The sequence below is a fragment of the Argopecten irradians genome, chromosome 2, assembly GCF_041381155.1.
Source record: "Argopecten irradians isolate NY chromosome 2, Ai_NY, whole genome shotgun sequence".
Classification (NCBI taxonomy): Eukaryota; Metazoa; Mollusca; class Bivalvia; order Pectinida; family Pectinidae; genus Argopecten; species Argopecten irradians.
Window position 1 is genome coordinate 9,961,950 of NC_091135.1, and position 15,431 is coordinate 9,977,380.

The window sequence follows — 15,431 nt, forward strand, 5'->3', positions numbered from 1 at the left end:
ACCACAGACCCCTGTGATTGCTATGGGTTATAGCTTAAAGGAGAAACCATACCACAGACCCCTGTGATTGCTATGTGTTATAGCTTAAAGGAGAAACCATACCACTGACCCCTGAGATTGCTTTGGGTTATAGCTTAAAGGAGAAACCATACCACAGACCCCTGTGATTGCTATGTGTTATAGCTTAAAGGAGAAATCATACCACAGACGCCTGTGATTGCTATGGGTTATAGCTTAAAGGAGAAACCATACCACAGACCCCTGTAATTGAGTTGGGTTATAGCTTAAAGGAGAAACCATACCACAGACCCCTGTGATTGCTATGTGTTATAGCTTAAAGGAGAAACCATACCACAGACCCCTGTAATTGATATGCGTTATAGCTTAAAGGAGAAACCATACCACAGACCCCTGTAATTGATATGCGTTATAGCTTAAAGGAGAAATCATACCACAGACCCCTGTGATTGCTATGGGTTATAGCTTAAAGGAGAAACCATACCACAGACCCCTGTAATTGATATGCGTTATAGCATAAAGGAGAAATCATACCACAGACCCATGTGATTGATATGCGTTATAATGGCGGAAAAATACATTTAGCATTTCTCTGTGACTGACATTCGTTCGAATGGTTTGTTTATTCGTTTGGTAGTTTAAAGTTTTAAAACCGTTTCAGACAGGTAACGGGCCTTTAAACTTTAGAATATGAAAAAAAAAAATCTTTACTTTAAAATTCTTCGAGATTGAAATAGATTCGCATGTCTGACCTAGTGTGGCTATATTTAATAACTTCATAGAGGCTCTAAAACTTTACCCCCTTTTGTCACAAGATAGGTTTAGAAGAATAGGAAAAAAAATTTAAGAAGGCGTTTTTCAATGTTTTTGTGTTTTCGATGTCTTTTCCACTGACGTAGGTTGACCCCATTGGTTATTTAAAATACCCTTCGGTAGCACTGCAATAGACAGGAAATAGTTCATCTACCATACTGATGCATACACCTAACGAGATACATCACAGACAAAGGATGGAAGTATTCAAGTTAAATTTCTTGTAATTTTCACCATTACAAACTCTCATAAAACATTCAATGTGTGAAAATGGATGCTTATATATGATGATTCAGATCCACGAAAGCACCAATATACTATTGACATAGCGGTAAATGTCGCATGAAACATCACTCATTTTGATAGAACCGCCCCAGTCAACGCCATGTTTCATACTTTCGGGTAATATCGGAAAACCAAATTGCATCACGTGATCGACTAAAATTTTATTTTAATTGTTTAATAACTTTGCGAATACAAACGTTACAAAAGTCGGTAAATATCGAAAGATTAAAACTTAGAGAGGCAGAGAAAAATATGTAGAAAACTTTAAATGCCTTTTCTATGCCAAAAATACAAAAAAAAGTCACATATACAACTCTCATATTTGACGATATAAGCAAACCATGGCGATGGATCTCAAACTTTAAATAAAAACAATTGAAAGTTTTCTCAAGTCTTGCTATTTCGGATAATTTTTTTGGAAAAAAACTCATCGTGATTTTACATATGTCGGGACATCTGAACCACTCGGCCACCGCGGCCCCTATCTCGCTATTTGTCAAAATACATACGCACAAAGGTGATGGGTTGTTAAATAGTATACTCCCTAAAAGAGGACGTTTAGCAATGTACTCAATATCGTATACTGTAAACGGGAAATGCTTCAACTATGAAGAACTCGTCATGGTTTCCGTAATATATCAAAGTCGTTTTCGAATCACACATGTCTTGAGGGGATCAAACGTTAATTAGTGTTGTTCCCACTTAAACGGTCATTTAAGTTGATTAGCATCAGTCTTGTTTTGATATTTGGATTTTGAATCTCATTTTAACATATCTTCCACGTGTAGAACGCTTAAGAACTCGTATCACATTAACCAAAGATCAAAGAATGATTACATTGAGCTCAAATTCCTTGGCAACTGTTGCCAAGCCAACTAAAGTAGCTTAAATAGTTTTGAATTTGAATTTTATTTGGATGCTTCAAACACAATATTTGCATGGCATGGCATATAGAAATGATTCAATATACAACAAGATATCCTATTTCAATTCCACAAAATATAGTCAAAGATAGATAACTCTCGGGCGACAATTCATGATAAATTAAATGAAAGATGGTAGTATGCATATTGATTTACCTAATGAAATGATAAAACTATGTTCAAAGAAATAAATACATCAATCATTCAAACAAAAAAGAAACATCTTTACAAATACCTTTGATGAACTGTTTTGGATGGATGAGGCTGGGTACAATATTAAAATACAGGAGTTGTGTGAACTATTTGGCACGTACGTAATCAAATACCAGACGACAAAAATACATTTTATATCCAACGATGATTTCACATAGCAGTCAAAATCTTTTACAAAGCTGTGTCAACTGTTTAGACTATAAAACGTGTCGTGAAAATACTTCGATCGCATGCTATAAAAAGGGTGGTGTCTTTCTGTCGTAAAACAATCAATAGTGTACATTTAATCAAACAGAAGATACCGAGGGAAAGCAATTTAAAATTTTATATATCTCGGGTTTTCTAGGGTTGTCTAGTAATCAAAGTTCGTTACTGCTCTTTTAAACATCAATTCAACGCATATTTATATTGCGAACCATTAATCAACTAAAACTTGTACTCAAGATATAAAATTTCTTATATAAAAATACTATTTGTATACAACATACATTGATCTTTATGAAACACTTTTATTAAATGAGTCATTGAGATTTCTTATGATAACTAATAATGAAAGATGGGATGTCTTATGGTCCATAAATGGTTTGATTTCTTAAAATAATTCAGGTTTTCACACCTCAAAATTATCAATTATTTTATAAGATTCCATAATGTCTTCATATCATATTTGTTATCACCTTATCACCACGAAAAAACGTCAACATACATGGCGTCTCATTCATATCCTTAGTAACCAATTGCAAGGATTTGTTATAAATTAGAATCTCCATTTGTGTTTCTGGTGATAGGAACAAGTGGATGAGAGGCTTTAGGGTCTGTCATTCGGTACATATTTCGTCGGCGAAACCGCCTGGCACTCGTAATTACAATGATCACAAATAAAACGGATAGCAAGAGACCAATAGCTGCCACGAGGGGCACCACACATGAATGAAGATCGCAGGAACTCCCTGCTCGTGCATATACAAATTTCGGTATAGCTGGCTCCGATGGATCTTTCGAGTCTTTGCTAGAATTTGTCACCTTAGCGGTGATAGATGCAGCACCTTCTGTAGAAGTATGAGACATTACCGTCGACTTTTCAACAAATTCTTTTGTAGACGTTGTAACTGTCGTCTGCATCTCCATAAAGTCGGATGTTTGAGAAAGTTCTATTTCTGTCGTCGAGTTTGCTGTATAAGCATTGCCCTTTAAATCCGTATTATCTGCTGTAGACATTGTATCTGTTGTAGACATTTTGTCTACTGCAGTAACCATAACCTCCCCTGAAGTAGATGTTAACGCAGCTGATGTAGACATATCATGGGATGTGTACAGAGAAGTCTGCTCTGTGGTAATCGCAGGTTCTGTAGAATATAAAATATCTTCAGAAGTTTTCACGTCATTCGATGTTTGACCTTGAACTGTTGTTGATACTACAAGTTCTGTAGTTGCGAGAACCTCTTCTGTTGTCAAACTGCTGTCTGTTGTTTGTGCTGGTTCTGTTGTTGGCATGATAGGCTCTGTAGAAACTATTGTCATGCTCTTTTCTGTTGTTTGTGTTAGTTCTGTTGTTGCCATAGTAGCATCTTCTGTAGTCATGCCATCAGTGGATGTTTCTGTTGTTTCCTCCGCTATTGTAGACGGTGCTTTCATTTCTGGTCCCAGTAATTCTATGGTTAAAATGGTACATCTTTTAATACACGTCAATCCCCGGATTTTAATAATAACGATACAATGTCATACAGTGTACCAAACAACGTCATCAAAACAAACAAGCACTCTCAACACTTATACACGAGTGTAAAGAGGATGTTGTTCAGATACCAAGCTAGCACCCTCGATTCCCCAGGGTCCCGATCTCTTACGATCTCTACACCCCTGAACTATCTCATAGTAAAACTGAAAGCCGCTCAGAGGACAAAATCTGAAGCAATCACAGGCCAGCAAAAATGTCCTTAAAGGGTACTAGAAAATGGAATTTGAGCTTTAACTTTGATACAGAAATGTGGTTAAAAATATATACTCTTCCATTTAAGGTAACAAAAAATTCCAAATTGATATGGTTTCAAGTCAGAATTATTCATCATATATTAGTTACTAATACCTTCCTTCATAAGATAGGAATAAATCCTAGTCCAATGTGTACTTTATGTAATACAGAAAGGGAGACAATTATACATTGCCTATGGGAATGCAAAGAGGTGCAAACTCTGCTTCAAAATTTTGAAACTTTATTAGATTTATTGTTTATTCCTTTTGCATATAATAAAGATTCATTTCTTTTTGGAATAGTTTTACAAAATTGTAGCTCTGTTGACAATGAAATTTTGATAATTATGAAACATTACATTTATAAAACCAGATGTCTTAGCAACTCTTTAAATATCAATGCTCTTATTAATGTAATTAAGGATAATTTTTTAGTTCAAAAATATATGTTTTTTAGTCAAAGTGACCATATTAAAAGGCAATTTGAAATAGGCTGGAGGAAATGGAAACCTTTATTAGACCTTTAAGTATATACCTTTACCCTAGTCTTTCACTTAGTATTTTACTACTGCTAACTTACTTTAATTTTCTTTTTATCTTTGGTTAGGGTTAACCGGTTTATATAGCCGATCAGCACGATTCTTCAGAACAATTTATTTATTTTTTTATTTAATATAATATATTTAAACTATAATATAGTGTATGTGTAACGGTACCTCCTCCCTCTTCTTTCTTCTTCCTTCTTATCTTTCTTCTTTAGTATGTCTGTCCGTCTGTCTGTCTTGTCTGTCTGTCTGTCTGTCTATGTATGAGAGTGTGTGTGTGTATGTGTGAGAGAGAGAGAGAGAGAGAGTGAGAGCATGCATATATGTGCGTTATGGTTTGCTATTAATGGTAAATATATGTTTTTATGGATGTCTAATAACGTACAATTTGATGTTTTTAAGTATTGTGAATGAGTGCATATGCAAGTAATTGTGTGTTAGTGTCCATTTATATATACTGTGTAAAATGTTCGAAAATAAAAAATTAAAAAAAATGTCCTTAAAGACAACAGAGAGAGTGACGCCCAAGATCAAATTCAAAGCGACTCAATCAACTACAGTATACCGTTATACGGATCTTTTTGTTCTGTTCTATTGCCTCCAGTTCTGCTATTAGATAGTTCAGGGGCGTAGAGATCGTAAATGATTGTAACCCCTGGGGAATCGAAGATGCCACATTAGTAGTTGGCGAAAAGTTTTTGAGAATATATGTTTCACCCAAAGTTATCAGCAAGTTTAAAGCTGCTGGGCGAAGGTTTTGTAATTCAAAAATGACAAGTTACTTTTTATAGGTAAATATATGTATAGTTTGGGGCCCTTTTTGGCCCCCAAATCCATTTATTTTCAAAACTATTATTTAGATAATAATTTGTTGTATTGTTAATATTAGATTAATCTCTGATTCACCTATAATGACGGTTTTCTATTTTTTAGAGATGCAGATGTCAAAGTAACCATCCAAAATATGCATAAATCATGAAAATCTGGACATGTCGACAATTTTTGCCATTTGTGTTTTGTCTATGAAACTAAACATCCTTGAATAATCTTCATATTTACTGAGCATATGTCTGCACTCCCAATATATATTTATGAGAAATATAAAGTTTGATCATGGATGCGTTCTATGGTATCGAAAACAAAATCATAGCCAAAAATGGCCAAAATTGTCAAACTGTCAACATTTTTATAATTTATGGATATTTCAAGTTGTTACCATAGCAACTGAAGCTACAAAATTAGAAAACTACCCTTGCAATTAAATTAGGGATGTATTGAATATGTCAAATCCAACAAATCAAATGCTAAATACCAGTTTTGAAAATTTAACGGATATTGGGGCAAAAAAGGGCTCAAACCCTACATAGTCCTTTAAAATCAAATTTTAGAGAATATTATAAATATGTCGTTAAAATTCAAGAAGATACTATGAAGTAATTACTTCATAGGTGCCGTTAATCCGATAACTGTGCGTGTCAGTTATCATACGGTACGTACTGTAAAGAATCAGAAAGCCTGCGTGACCAGTATCCCCATCCGTGAAAAAAGTCAATTCTAAGGTGGTATTGAATATGATTGATTGAGAAGCAAATTGCCATCGTCCAGAATACTTCTTGGATTCTAATGGATTACCTGTAAGATTAAAGTTATTCTTTTACAAGAGAGAAAAAAAAACTAAAAATTAATAAGCAAACGTCATTAATTATTCTTATAAAAAGTGTTAATATATTATTTAATAGCAAAAATGAAAAAAGATATCCATAAGCTAATAAAATTATCTTATATCGTACCATTTTAAATTTGTACGGACTTATATGACTATACGGATACACACGGACCTACTCTATGGCGTAAACTAAATATTAGTAATATTTAAAAATATTAACAGTTTGATGGTTATTTATCTTTAACTTATGAAAAAATGTAAAGCTGGTGGTTTCCTCTTTCTGTAATGATCACTCATATCAGAGTTTATATTAATGCTAGTTTCTGTTCAGCATAGGTTTTGAGACGATAAGGTCATTTCTCGTAAGTGCGATAAGAATGGGTGTGACTTCGGTATTGTGTTCCAGTGGTGTAACACTATTCGATAGGCAACAATTAACGTCCGTACTAAATATTAACAAGATGGCGACAAACACAATGAATCACAGTCTTCTTAGAGGAACAATTTAGAATGACTTGGAATTTCCATACACTTAGGAAGTAAACCATTCGTAATGAAAGTTGGCGTAGTTGGTGTAACTGTTACCCGCCCGCAAAAATATTTACAAGACACACGCAACATTTACAATTTTACATGGCTCATTCAATAATTACAAGTTTACTTGACACACGCAATAAATTACAAGTTTTCACGACACACGCAACAAATTACAAGTTTACACGACACGCGCAACAAATTACAAGTTTACACGACACACGCAACAAATTACAAGATTACACGACACACGCAACAAATTACAAGTTTACACGACACACGCAACAAATTACAAGTTTTCACGACACACGCAACAAATTACAAGTTTACACGATACACGCAACAAATTACAGGTTTACACGACACACGCAACAAATTACAAGTTTATACGACACACGCAACAAATTAAAAGTTTACACGACACATGCAATAAAATTATTTGAATTATGAGAAAGCCAAAACTGATAATGAAGGGAAAAAGAAATGTAGCTATGTGAAGCCTTACCACTACTCATCTGTAAGTAATCCAATGGGTCCTGTGGCGGTGTAGTAGCATACTCAATATCCAGCATCTCTATATCTATCTGGATCAAATATCCCGGTTTGCACGGAATCGTCCAATGGCAGTTTAAATTTCTGTCGGACCAAATGTGATTTTTTTTAAATATTCAATTCAAATATTTTGGCTGCATATTTTCAAATGTTCATACATCGGGGAAAGATATGTTAAAATGTCATTATAAAAAACCACAAATATTCTTTGTAAATTTATCGGGCTTTGAAATTAGAACATAATCACGATATTCACAACTTGAATTTATTTGAATGAGCTTTTCACTATTATTGATACGCTATCTACATACGCTGCATAACTGTGAGGGAAGCTCGGTGACAGCAACGCTTTAGCGTCCGTGCCAGCTTCAAGTTGAACGTCACTGGAGCAAACTGTAACTTCTGAAATTTGAAATAGCAGCTTGTCGACGTCATGATATTTCACAGAGGTGTTAAAATGTAGATACTACTTAAATTACATTTTAGTCTGGTAGCTTATGTCGGGTTTTGGGGTTTCGTGGGCATTTCTTAATGGAGCTTGACACCAAATACCAAAATGCTCAGAAGTTCAATCATCAACCCGAAAAGAAGGCATGATTTCAGTTACGTGATTTATGTTAAACATACATGAGGTGATATGTTCTGATTTTTACACTTAGATCAACAAAATATGTTTCTTTTTTACACTGACAGCACCAATATTTGTATTCCATTTTTAAATATTAAAGAGTTACCTCCCCTACGGATAGGTGTTACTTGTGACGTATATTTTACGAGCGAAACTGACGCCGTTTTTTTATGAAAAGTATGACGTACGCTCGTAAACACATGAGGTCACAATCAATACCTACCCTCTAAGACGAATAACTCTATAATACAGAATAGCCATTCCCAAACTCGTCAGTGATGATTCCGAAAGAAACACGACAAACTATCAGAATAGTATCTTTGTACCTGCTTTCATATTATACGACGTAATCGTTCGTCGCCTATATATAATGGACAAGGGCTATGTATAATTCGTTACACAAAATAACAAGAAAACATGGGGAAACGTTATAGCAACAAATCATAAAGAAGATGTCATTAAAACTTATACTGGGTTAAAATATCAATTAACAAAAAATTCAATTTAAAAGTACGTACTCCATAATGTAAAGCGGAAGACGAGTTATGTGAAGGGATGCGACTAGGACGAGTAATATCATATGTCATTTCATAACGAGAACATATCAAATACAAAGAAAATATCCCACACACTGTACCAATGTCATTTACACTGAGGGATTAAATGCCTTCAGGTAGGTGTTGATACATAATTTGTATCATTTTTACCTTTGTGTAAATCAGGAATGCGCGTAATACGTAACTGAAACCCTTTGTCGTTCGGTCTTTGTTGAGCATCAGAAGTGAAATCAATTCTAACCCGCCCAGACTCTATGTAGATGTCACTTGTTGCAGCATCCGAGCAGAAGGGTGCATGCCGGTGGTTTCTTCGCACTAAAATCATAAAGAAAATTTTATAAAGCTCATTTAACTTTTTTTTTTCTTTACCACGACAAATTTTGCTGGATTTGTCACCCCTTAAGACCGTAATTAAGACCCATTACGGGCTTGCAATGAATTCATCGAAAATTAAATTATTTCGAGAGAAATATGCTTGTCAAAATGACTGTACACTTATTTCATAACATGTTATCTGTTAGACATATCTGTTACACTTATTTCATAACATGTTATATCTGTTAGACAGTTGCTGCACTAACACATTTAATTTTGGAAGGTTTGAAATATAAATTGTGATAAAGAGATCTTTTTAAAGTGTTAAATCGTTTGTAAAATATGATAATTTTATTTCAAAGTGTATATTTATTCATTTTTAAATTAAACAACAACACATATATATCAAGGATACACGTGAGGTAAATATAAGGATGTTACATTTGAATTTATTTAAGAAAGGTATTCATCGCACCACAAGTATTTTACATATAATAATGTATGAACATAACACAATACCACATGTACTGACCACTCACTTATATAAAAATATACATGTTTAACTTTAAAAATTATCCTAATTCACAGTTGGTTCCCACTATATCTACAAGAGTGAACAAGGGGAGGTAACTCTTGAATATCAGAATACTACATGGGGATGTGATTCTTTACAATGGACGAAACAAGATAATAATTTTATGACATTAAAAACCACTTTCACGTCGAAGTTGATATTATGTGAATCTGTCAGACCCACTCCGTTTAGTTTGTCATCGAGATCAATATGGAATTATCAATAAAGAAGTGTTACAAACAATTGCATTAAAATCGACTTGCTTTAATTCCTAAGCAGACAGTTTAATGTCCTAGATGATGAAAAGATATTGGGGACTAGTTAATTAATTACTCGAATTTGAGAAGGGTATTAACAGACCCAACTCCTTTACAATACCGCTTTTGTATTTCGAAACTAAACGTCACCACTCCCCGGCGATCACTTAGGTGGTGTTTGGTATATCATAGCGTATAGTTAAGGGATCCAAAGGACACTTATCCACAACAGACTATCAGAATAGGTTAGCAATAGTAAAAGTGGATACATAACATGTGAAATACATGACTGACATAGAGAGGTATACGATTTCATCTTCAACTGAAATAAGCCAGGCCTTTTTTCCCTGGGTGACGTTGCTTACGTGTAACTATATTCTGTCACTGCGATTTGTGAACGTTAAGATATAAACTTATAATTCATTTAATGGCCCTTTTGCCTATATATGCAAAAACACATGCCCTTCAAAGATAACACTATTTCTAGATTTTTTGAATTGGGAGTTTTCATTGACCTAGCCCTGATTAACATTTTTAAGATTTAATTGTTTACAAACTTCTGTTTGTTTGTTTGTTTGTTTGTTTGTTTTGGGTTTTTTTTTTCTTCATTTTTTTATTCAACAGTCATAACAGACATATAAATAACAATATTTTCCTTTCACAGAATGACTCTCACACCAATTTCCATAATCAAATTGATTATTCTAATTTTGAACAGCTCCTTTCACTACTTTCACATGAGTTACAGATCTATTCACTCATAATTACCTCTCAATCATTCATATCCATTCGATATAAATTGATATATGGATGTTATTATTTTTAATACTGTATAGTTAATTTCCATCAAATTTGTCAGGGGAGACAACCCTCTCTTTGAGAATAATATCTCTATAAAATAATAGTAGCTAAACAGCGAAAAGTTTTTATTTTACTTATTACTGCAATTATTGTTCTACAGAAAATAATATCTTCACCAACAAATTTATCTAAAATCTGCAAATCATAAATGTACCCACGAAATTATTGTTATAAAAAAACTAGAAAATTACAATGTAAAAAGGGTGACAGTTTTGATAATTGTCTTTGTTTGTAAACAGTATCCCGTTAATTGTTTTTGGCATTATGTTCAGAGCTGTATACAAGTGTATTTATTTCATCATCTCCATCACAATAGTTACGAAATAAGATTTAGAATATGAGATGTTATTTCTGTTTGGAAAATCACATTAGATGAAATAGTGTTGGTATACTTACAGTTTGTTAGGCGGATTCCGTCCCCATTACAGTCAATGTAGACATTGTCCATCCGAATAAAGAAATAGTCCGTCTCATGTTCACATTCTAATATCCAAGAACAATTAAGATTTCTGAAACATTAAAATATAGGTTAAGGTATAATATTATGACACTTAACCAAACTAACTACTTTTACAAATCAGAAACTCTATTGAATGTTTGAAGCTTTATGTATATTATATTTTGCCAAATTTAAATAGTTTCTCGCCGTATCCACCTGAAAATAGGTCGATAATTGTATAATATATACCTATATATAATTCAGTCGTTTCTTGTGTCTTACCATACTGTTATCCATGCATGAACAATAGTATAATTATAAGAAAATAGTATGGGAACCCTTAAACATATCGCATAAACAAATACGAATGTTACATGTACTGAATTTACAACAACAAAAAATGGATAATTAAAAGGACTGAAATACACATATCTATAAATTGCTATAAACAAATTTGTAACAAACATATGTGGAAAACAGTACGTCCTCTAACTAACGTTTAAGGAAAACGTACAATTTGTTGAAGGTCACTGCAAGGATAATTAATTCTTTTGTGCATGTACGATCCTCCGGTTATCATTGTTATTTTTCAACGTTTTAGTTAAGCCACTGACGATTTTTTTTTTTTTTTTTTTTTTTTTGCTTTCGATTCGATGTAAATCATTATTATTATTATGTATGTGTTTTGAATAATTTATGCAATTAAACGTACAACATGAAAAAAAATTTTCCATGTTTTATTACGAATGTCTAACCATCTGTCTATAGTATAAACCTTGACTTCTTGGGTAAGAAAATTCTTACATGAGAAGAAAATTATTTTGTTATCTAACAGTAAAAACAGTATGAACACCCTTGGAAAACTAGCATCTAATTTATTTCAGATCATCAAAACATTAACCTACCTAAGAGCGTACTGAGATGTATTAACAAAGCTAACTACATTGATTTGGGGATTTGCCCGTCAATGCTACACATGCGTAATATCAGCGGTATACGGGAGCTCGATAAACAAAAGAGAAGTGTCAAAAGGTCACTGGTGGAATTCACGTTAAAGATAACATGCGGCAAATACTTTACTTAATTTGTTTGATACGACCAAGACTGTTTTCAAATAACATATGTAAGATGAATAGTTTTCTTTTTTATTTATTTGCATCTGTAAACTCAAGTAGCAAAATATTTGTTCACCATAAGATAGTTGTTCTTTTTAACTTAAGTTAGATGTGTGTCTATTTTAAGCCTTAGTATCTCGCCTGACATTATTTAAGCTGTGAATTGGTGGCAAACCTAAGGCTAATTACGGAAAGATAGCTAGTGTTAAATAAAACATAATTGGAGAGTTCATATCAGTTTGATAAATTGTATTGTAATAAAATATGTTTAAAATAGCTAAAACATAATTAAGACACATATACAGATGTGGCATACAAAGATGTAGCTACTGTCAGTCAGAAGGTGATATCTTTTCCGCTACAACAGTAGCTAACAAAGATGATGTTATGTTCAAATAGTATTGCTAATATCAAAATAATCCCGAATACATTCAAAAGAATTACATTTTACGCACAATTTATATTTTTTAATCAATTTAACCGAGAGGAAATAAACATACTTTTGATTTCAATATAATACATTATTGTAAGGGAGCGTTTTAAAATAAAATGCAAATTCTTAAAAGCAAATCAAAACATTAAAGTATGATAATGACTTACGTTTCGTAGATGTCTGGAAATCCTGGGCTATAAATAGACGTGGTGTTATATCGGGGAAGGTGGACAACTAAGGGAGAACCGTTACATTGACAACGTACATGGACAACTACAAAAAAGGGAAGAACAAAAACTAACACCAGGGATCTAAAACGAAAAATGGCTAAAAATTGAAGAGAAAAAAAAACAAAAAAAAAACTGATAACATAAATTAACAAATTAACTTATATTTACGTGAATTACACTTGCTAAAATTAAACCATACAACAAGACAGCAAATTATTGTTTAATTACACTTGCTAAAATTAAACCATACAACAAGACAGCAAATTATACAAGTGGAGGAAATGGTGATAAACATTAAGGAACCGTTTCAGTAGCAACCTTTGATGTTTTGGCATTAAAAGAAACATAAGAAAATCAGTCATGCTTGTTTTCAACTCCTATTGTTAGAAAAGCGTGATACAATGCTAATTGATATTTGATGACTTACTTTGGACCAGAACAGAGATAACCATGGGTAGGATGAGTCCCGTGCATGACATCCTGGTTTGTCTATTGTTCCACGGATCTTTCAGCGAATTTTATCTATTAACGGAAAGTACAATATATATATATGTAGCATACAAATCTTAGCCATGTAGCTGTGTAGTATGTAGATCCGTTACGAACTGTACACACACGTGAGCCATCTTACAATATATACATGTGCAGCAATGTTTACTGTATATGATAATCCCTGATATATCATTTCGTACATTTCTCTCTCCTTCCTGTTTACAACCCACACAGGAACAAGAAATCACAGTTTTTAACAACAACATACTCATGTATTTTGATTTTGTCCGTGCAATTCAGCCACGCCCGGTATGACGTTGCACTTATATCATATCTTGCACAGGAGAATAGAATTACACCCTGTATTTGTCATTTTCTCTATATCAGATATATATGAACACAAAAGTTATATTCAATTAGATATATTCGCAACAATCAATACAAGATAATGATTCTTGTAAAAATTAAACAATTAAACAAAATATTTATTACAAAATTGGAGTTACCTCCCTTTCTGTCACCGTGACTCTTGATGATAAATCTTCCAATTGTGTTTTCAAGCATGAATCATTACAATTGCTTTACATCCAAATCGCGCCGGAAGGTGCATAAGTGCAGTATGTGCAGGAAATGTTATAGAAATGGTCCATGGACTAAGCACTACGTAATCCGAATAGTTCATTTGTAGCATCAAATCGTGAAACAGGCTTATTCCAGTTTATTGTAAAAAAAAAATCATTGAACTCCCATTATTAACTACACAGTGATATCGGTTACATGACTTTTCATCTCTTAGTTGTTGTAAAATTTCTTTCTTCCAATGTAAGAACACTTCAAACTTTCTATACATAGTTTTGTAAGAATTAATTCACTCCTAATAAGGTCGGACCCGACGTCAGTACCGTAAGGTGCTATATGACACAAACATATGCATCCTCAACTAATCATCAATCTCTTGACAAATTCTTTACACTTTGCAGTGTTCGGAACTCAGCAAAAACTAGCAAAGTAGATCACTATAATGTATAGCAAACCTCGACGGATTGCAGATAGTACAGAATATTACTAGTAAAATTTAAAAAGAAAATAACTAGCTTGCTATCCATAGATTAACACAATCCTCAACACCATAGTAACGATCTTGACATTGTTTTGATGACTTATGAAATGATACAGTTAATGATATATGAAAACATTAGAAAGTATTTAGTGGTCCAACGCAGAAGAATGTAAGACTCCGGATGCGGTAACGCTTGCGGTAACAGTATTTAGTCTGCAAGGAAAAAGATATAGTAATTTAATCCTATACACGGCTTTCTGATAACGCCCAGGTTTACACTAGCCATTCGCCCACATGTGTATCAAGTACAGGGCGTGATTCCAACTAAAGCTTTCTCTCGACACAAGTACTGAATCTTCTAGTGTAGACTGGTCACCAGACTCTAGAATATTGAGGGGTAAAAATAACTAAAATTTAGCTTGATAATTTTTGTCTCTACTACATTGTTATTTCAAACTAAGGGAAGATAATCTATTAAAGAACTGTTGAGAAAGTCTTATCAACAACTTAGGGTATGGTGGCCAGTCTACTTCTAGTGTTATAATTGCAAAGATCATTTATGTTCAGTCAATTTTACCGGATCTTTCAAAATTAGAAGAAAACAGTTTGCTCCTTTACATCGGTTACAATCATAGTCTGCTACATTTCTTGTAAATCGGCTCCTTTTTTTCATTTTATGTATTATTCAAGATGCATCCATAACAATAAAATCACGCGACAATGTTACAGTACGTATGTGTGTAATAAATGTGATAAGCGTACATGCATATGCTGTAGTTGTCCCCCCTCCCCCACTTTATCAGATACATAAATACCATCTACTTACCCACTTATCTACTTGTTTATGTATCAGTTTAATTTAGTTCCCCGTTTTCTTTCACGGGGTACAATTGCCGGGAATTGGAAAGAAACTTACACACATACTTTGTTTCATTTCTTATAGTTTTGAA

The 15,431-nt window shown here is 33.3% G+C and overlaps 1 protein-coding gene across 2 annotated transcripts; it reads right to left on the reverse strand.

Annotated features, from left to right (window-relative positions):
- Positions 1 to 1,949: 1,949 nt before the first annotated feature.
- LOC138314389 (uncharacterized) lies at positions 1,950 to 14,636 on the reverse strand. 2 transcript variants are annotated; one of them, XM_069254691.1, is made up of 9 exons: positions 13,928 to 14,636; positions 13,357 to 13,451; positions 12,867 to 12,972; positions 11,109 to 11,221; positions 8,856 to 9,020; positions 7,832 to 7,922; positions 7,474 to 7,604; positions 6,266 to 6,400; positions 1,950 to 3,904 (listed from the first exon to the last, which is right to left on the reverse strand). In XM_069254691.1, exons 2-9 carry the CDS (start codon positions 13,406 to 13,408, stop codon positions 3,003 to 3,005), a joined length of 1,695 nt encoding a protein of 564 aa, XP_069110792.1. In that variant the 5' UTR covers positions 13,409 to 13,451; positions 13,928 to 14,636; the 3' UTR covers positions 1,950 to 3,002. The 2 variants fall into 2 exon arrangements, with proteins under 2 accessions (XP_069110792.1, XP_069110793.1); XM_069254692.1 differs by lacking the exons at positions 6,266 to 6,400; positions 13,928 to 14,636 and having other exon boundaries at positions 13,357 to 13,669.
- Between the last annotated feature and the right edge of the window lie 795 nt (positions 14,637 to 15,431).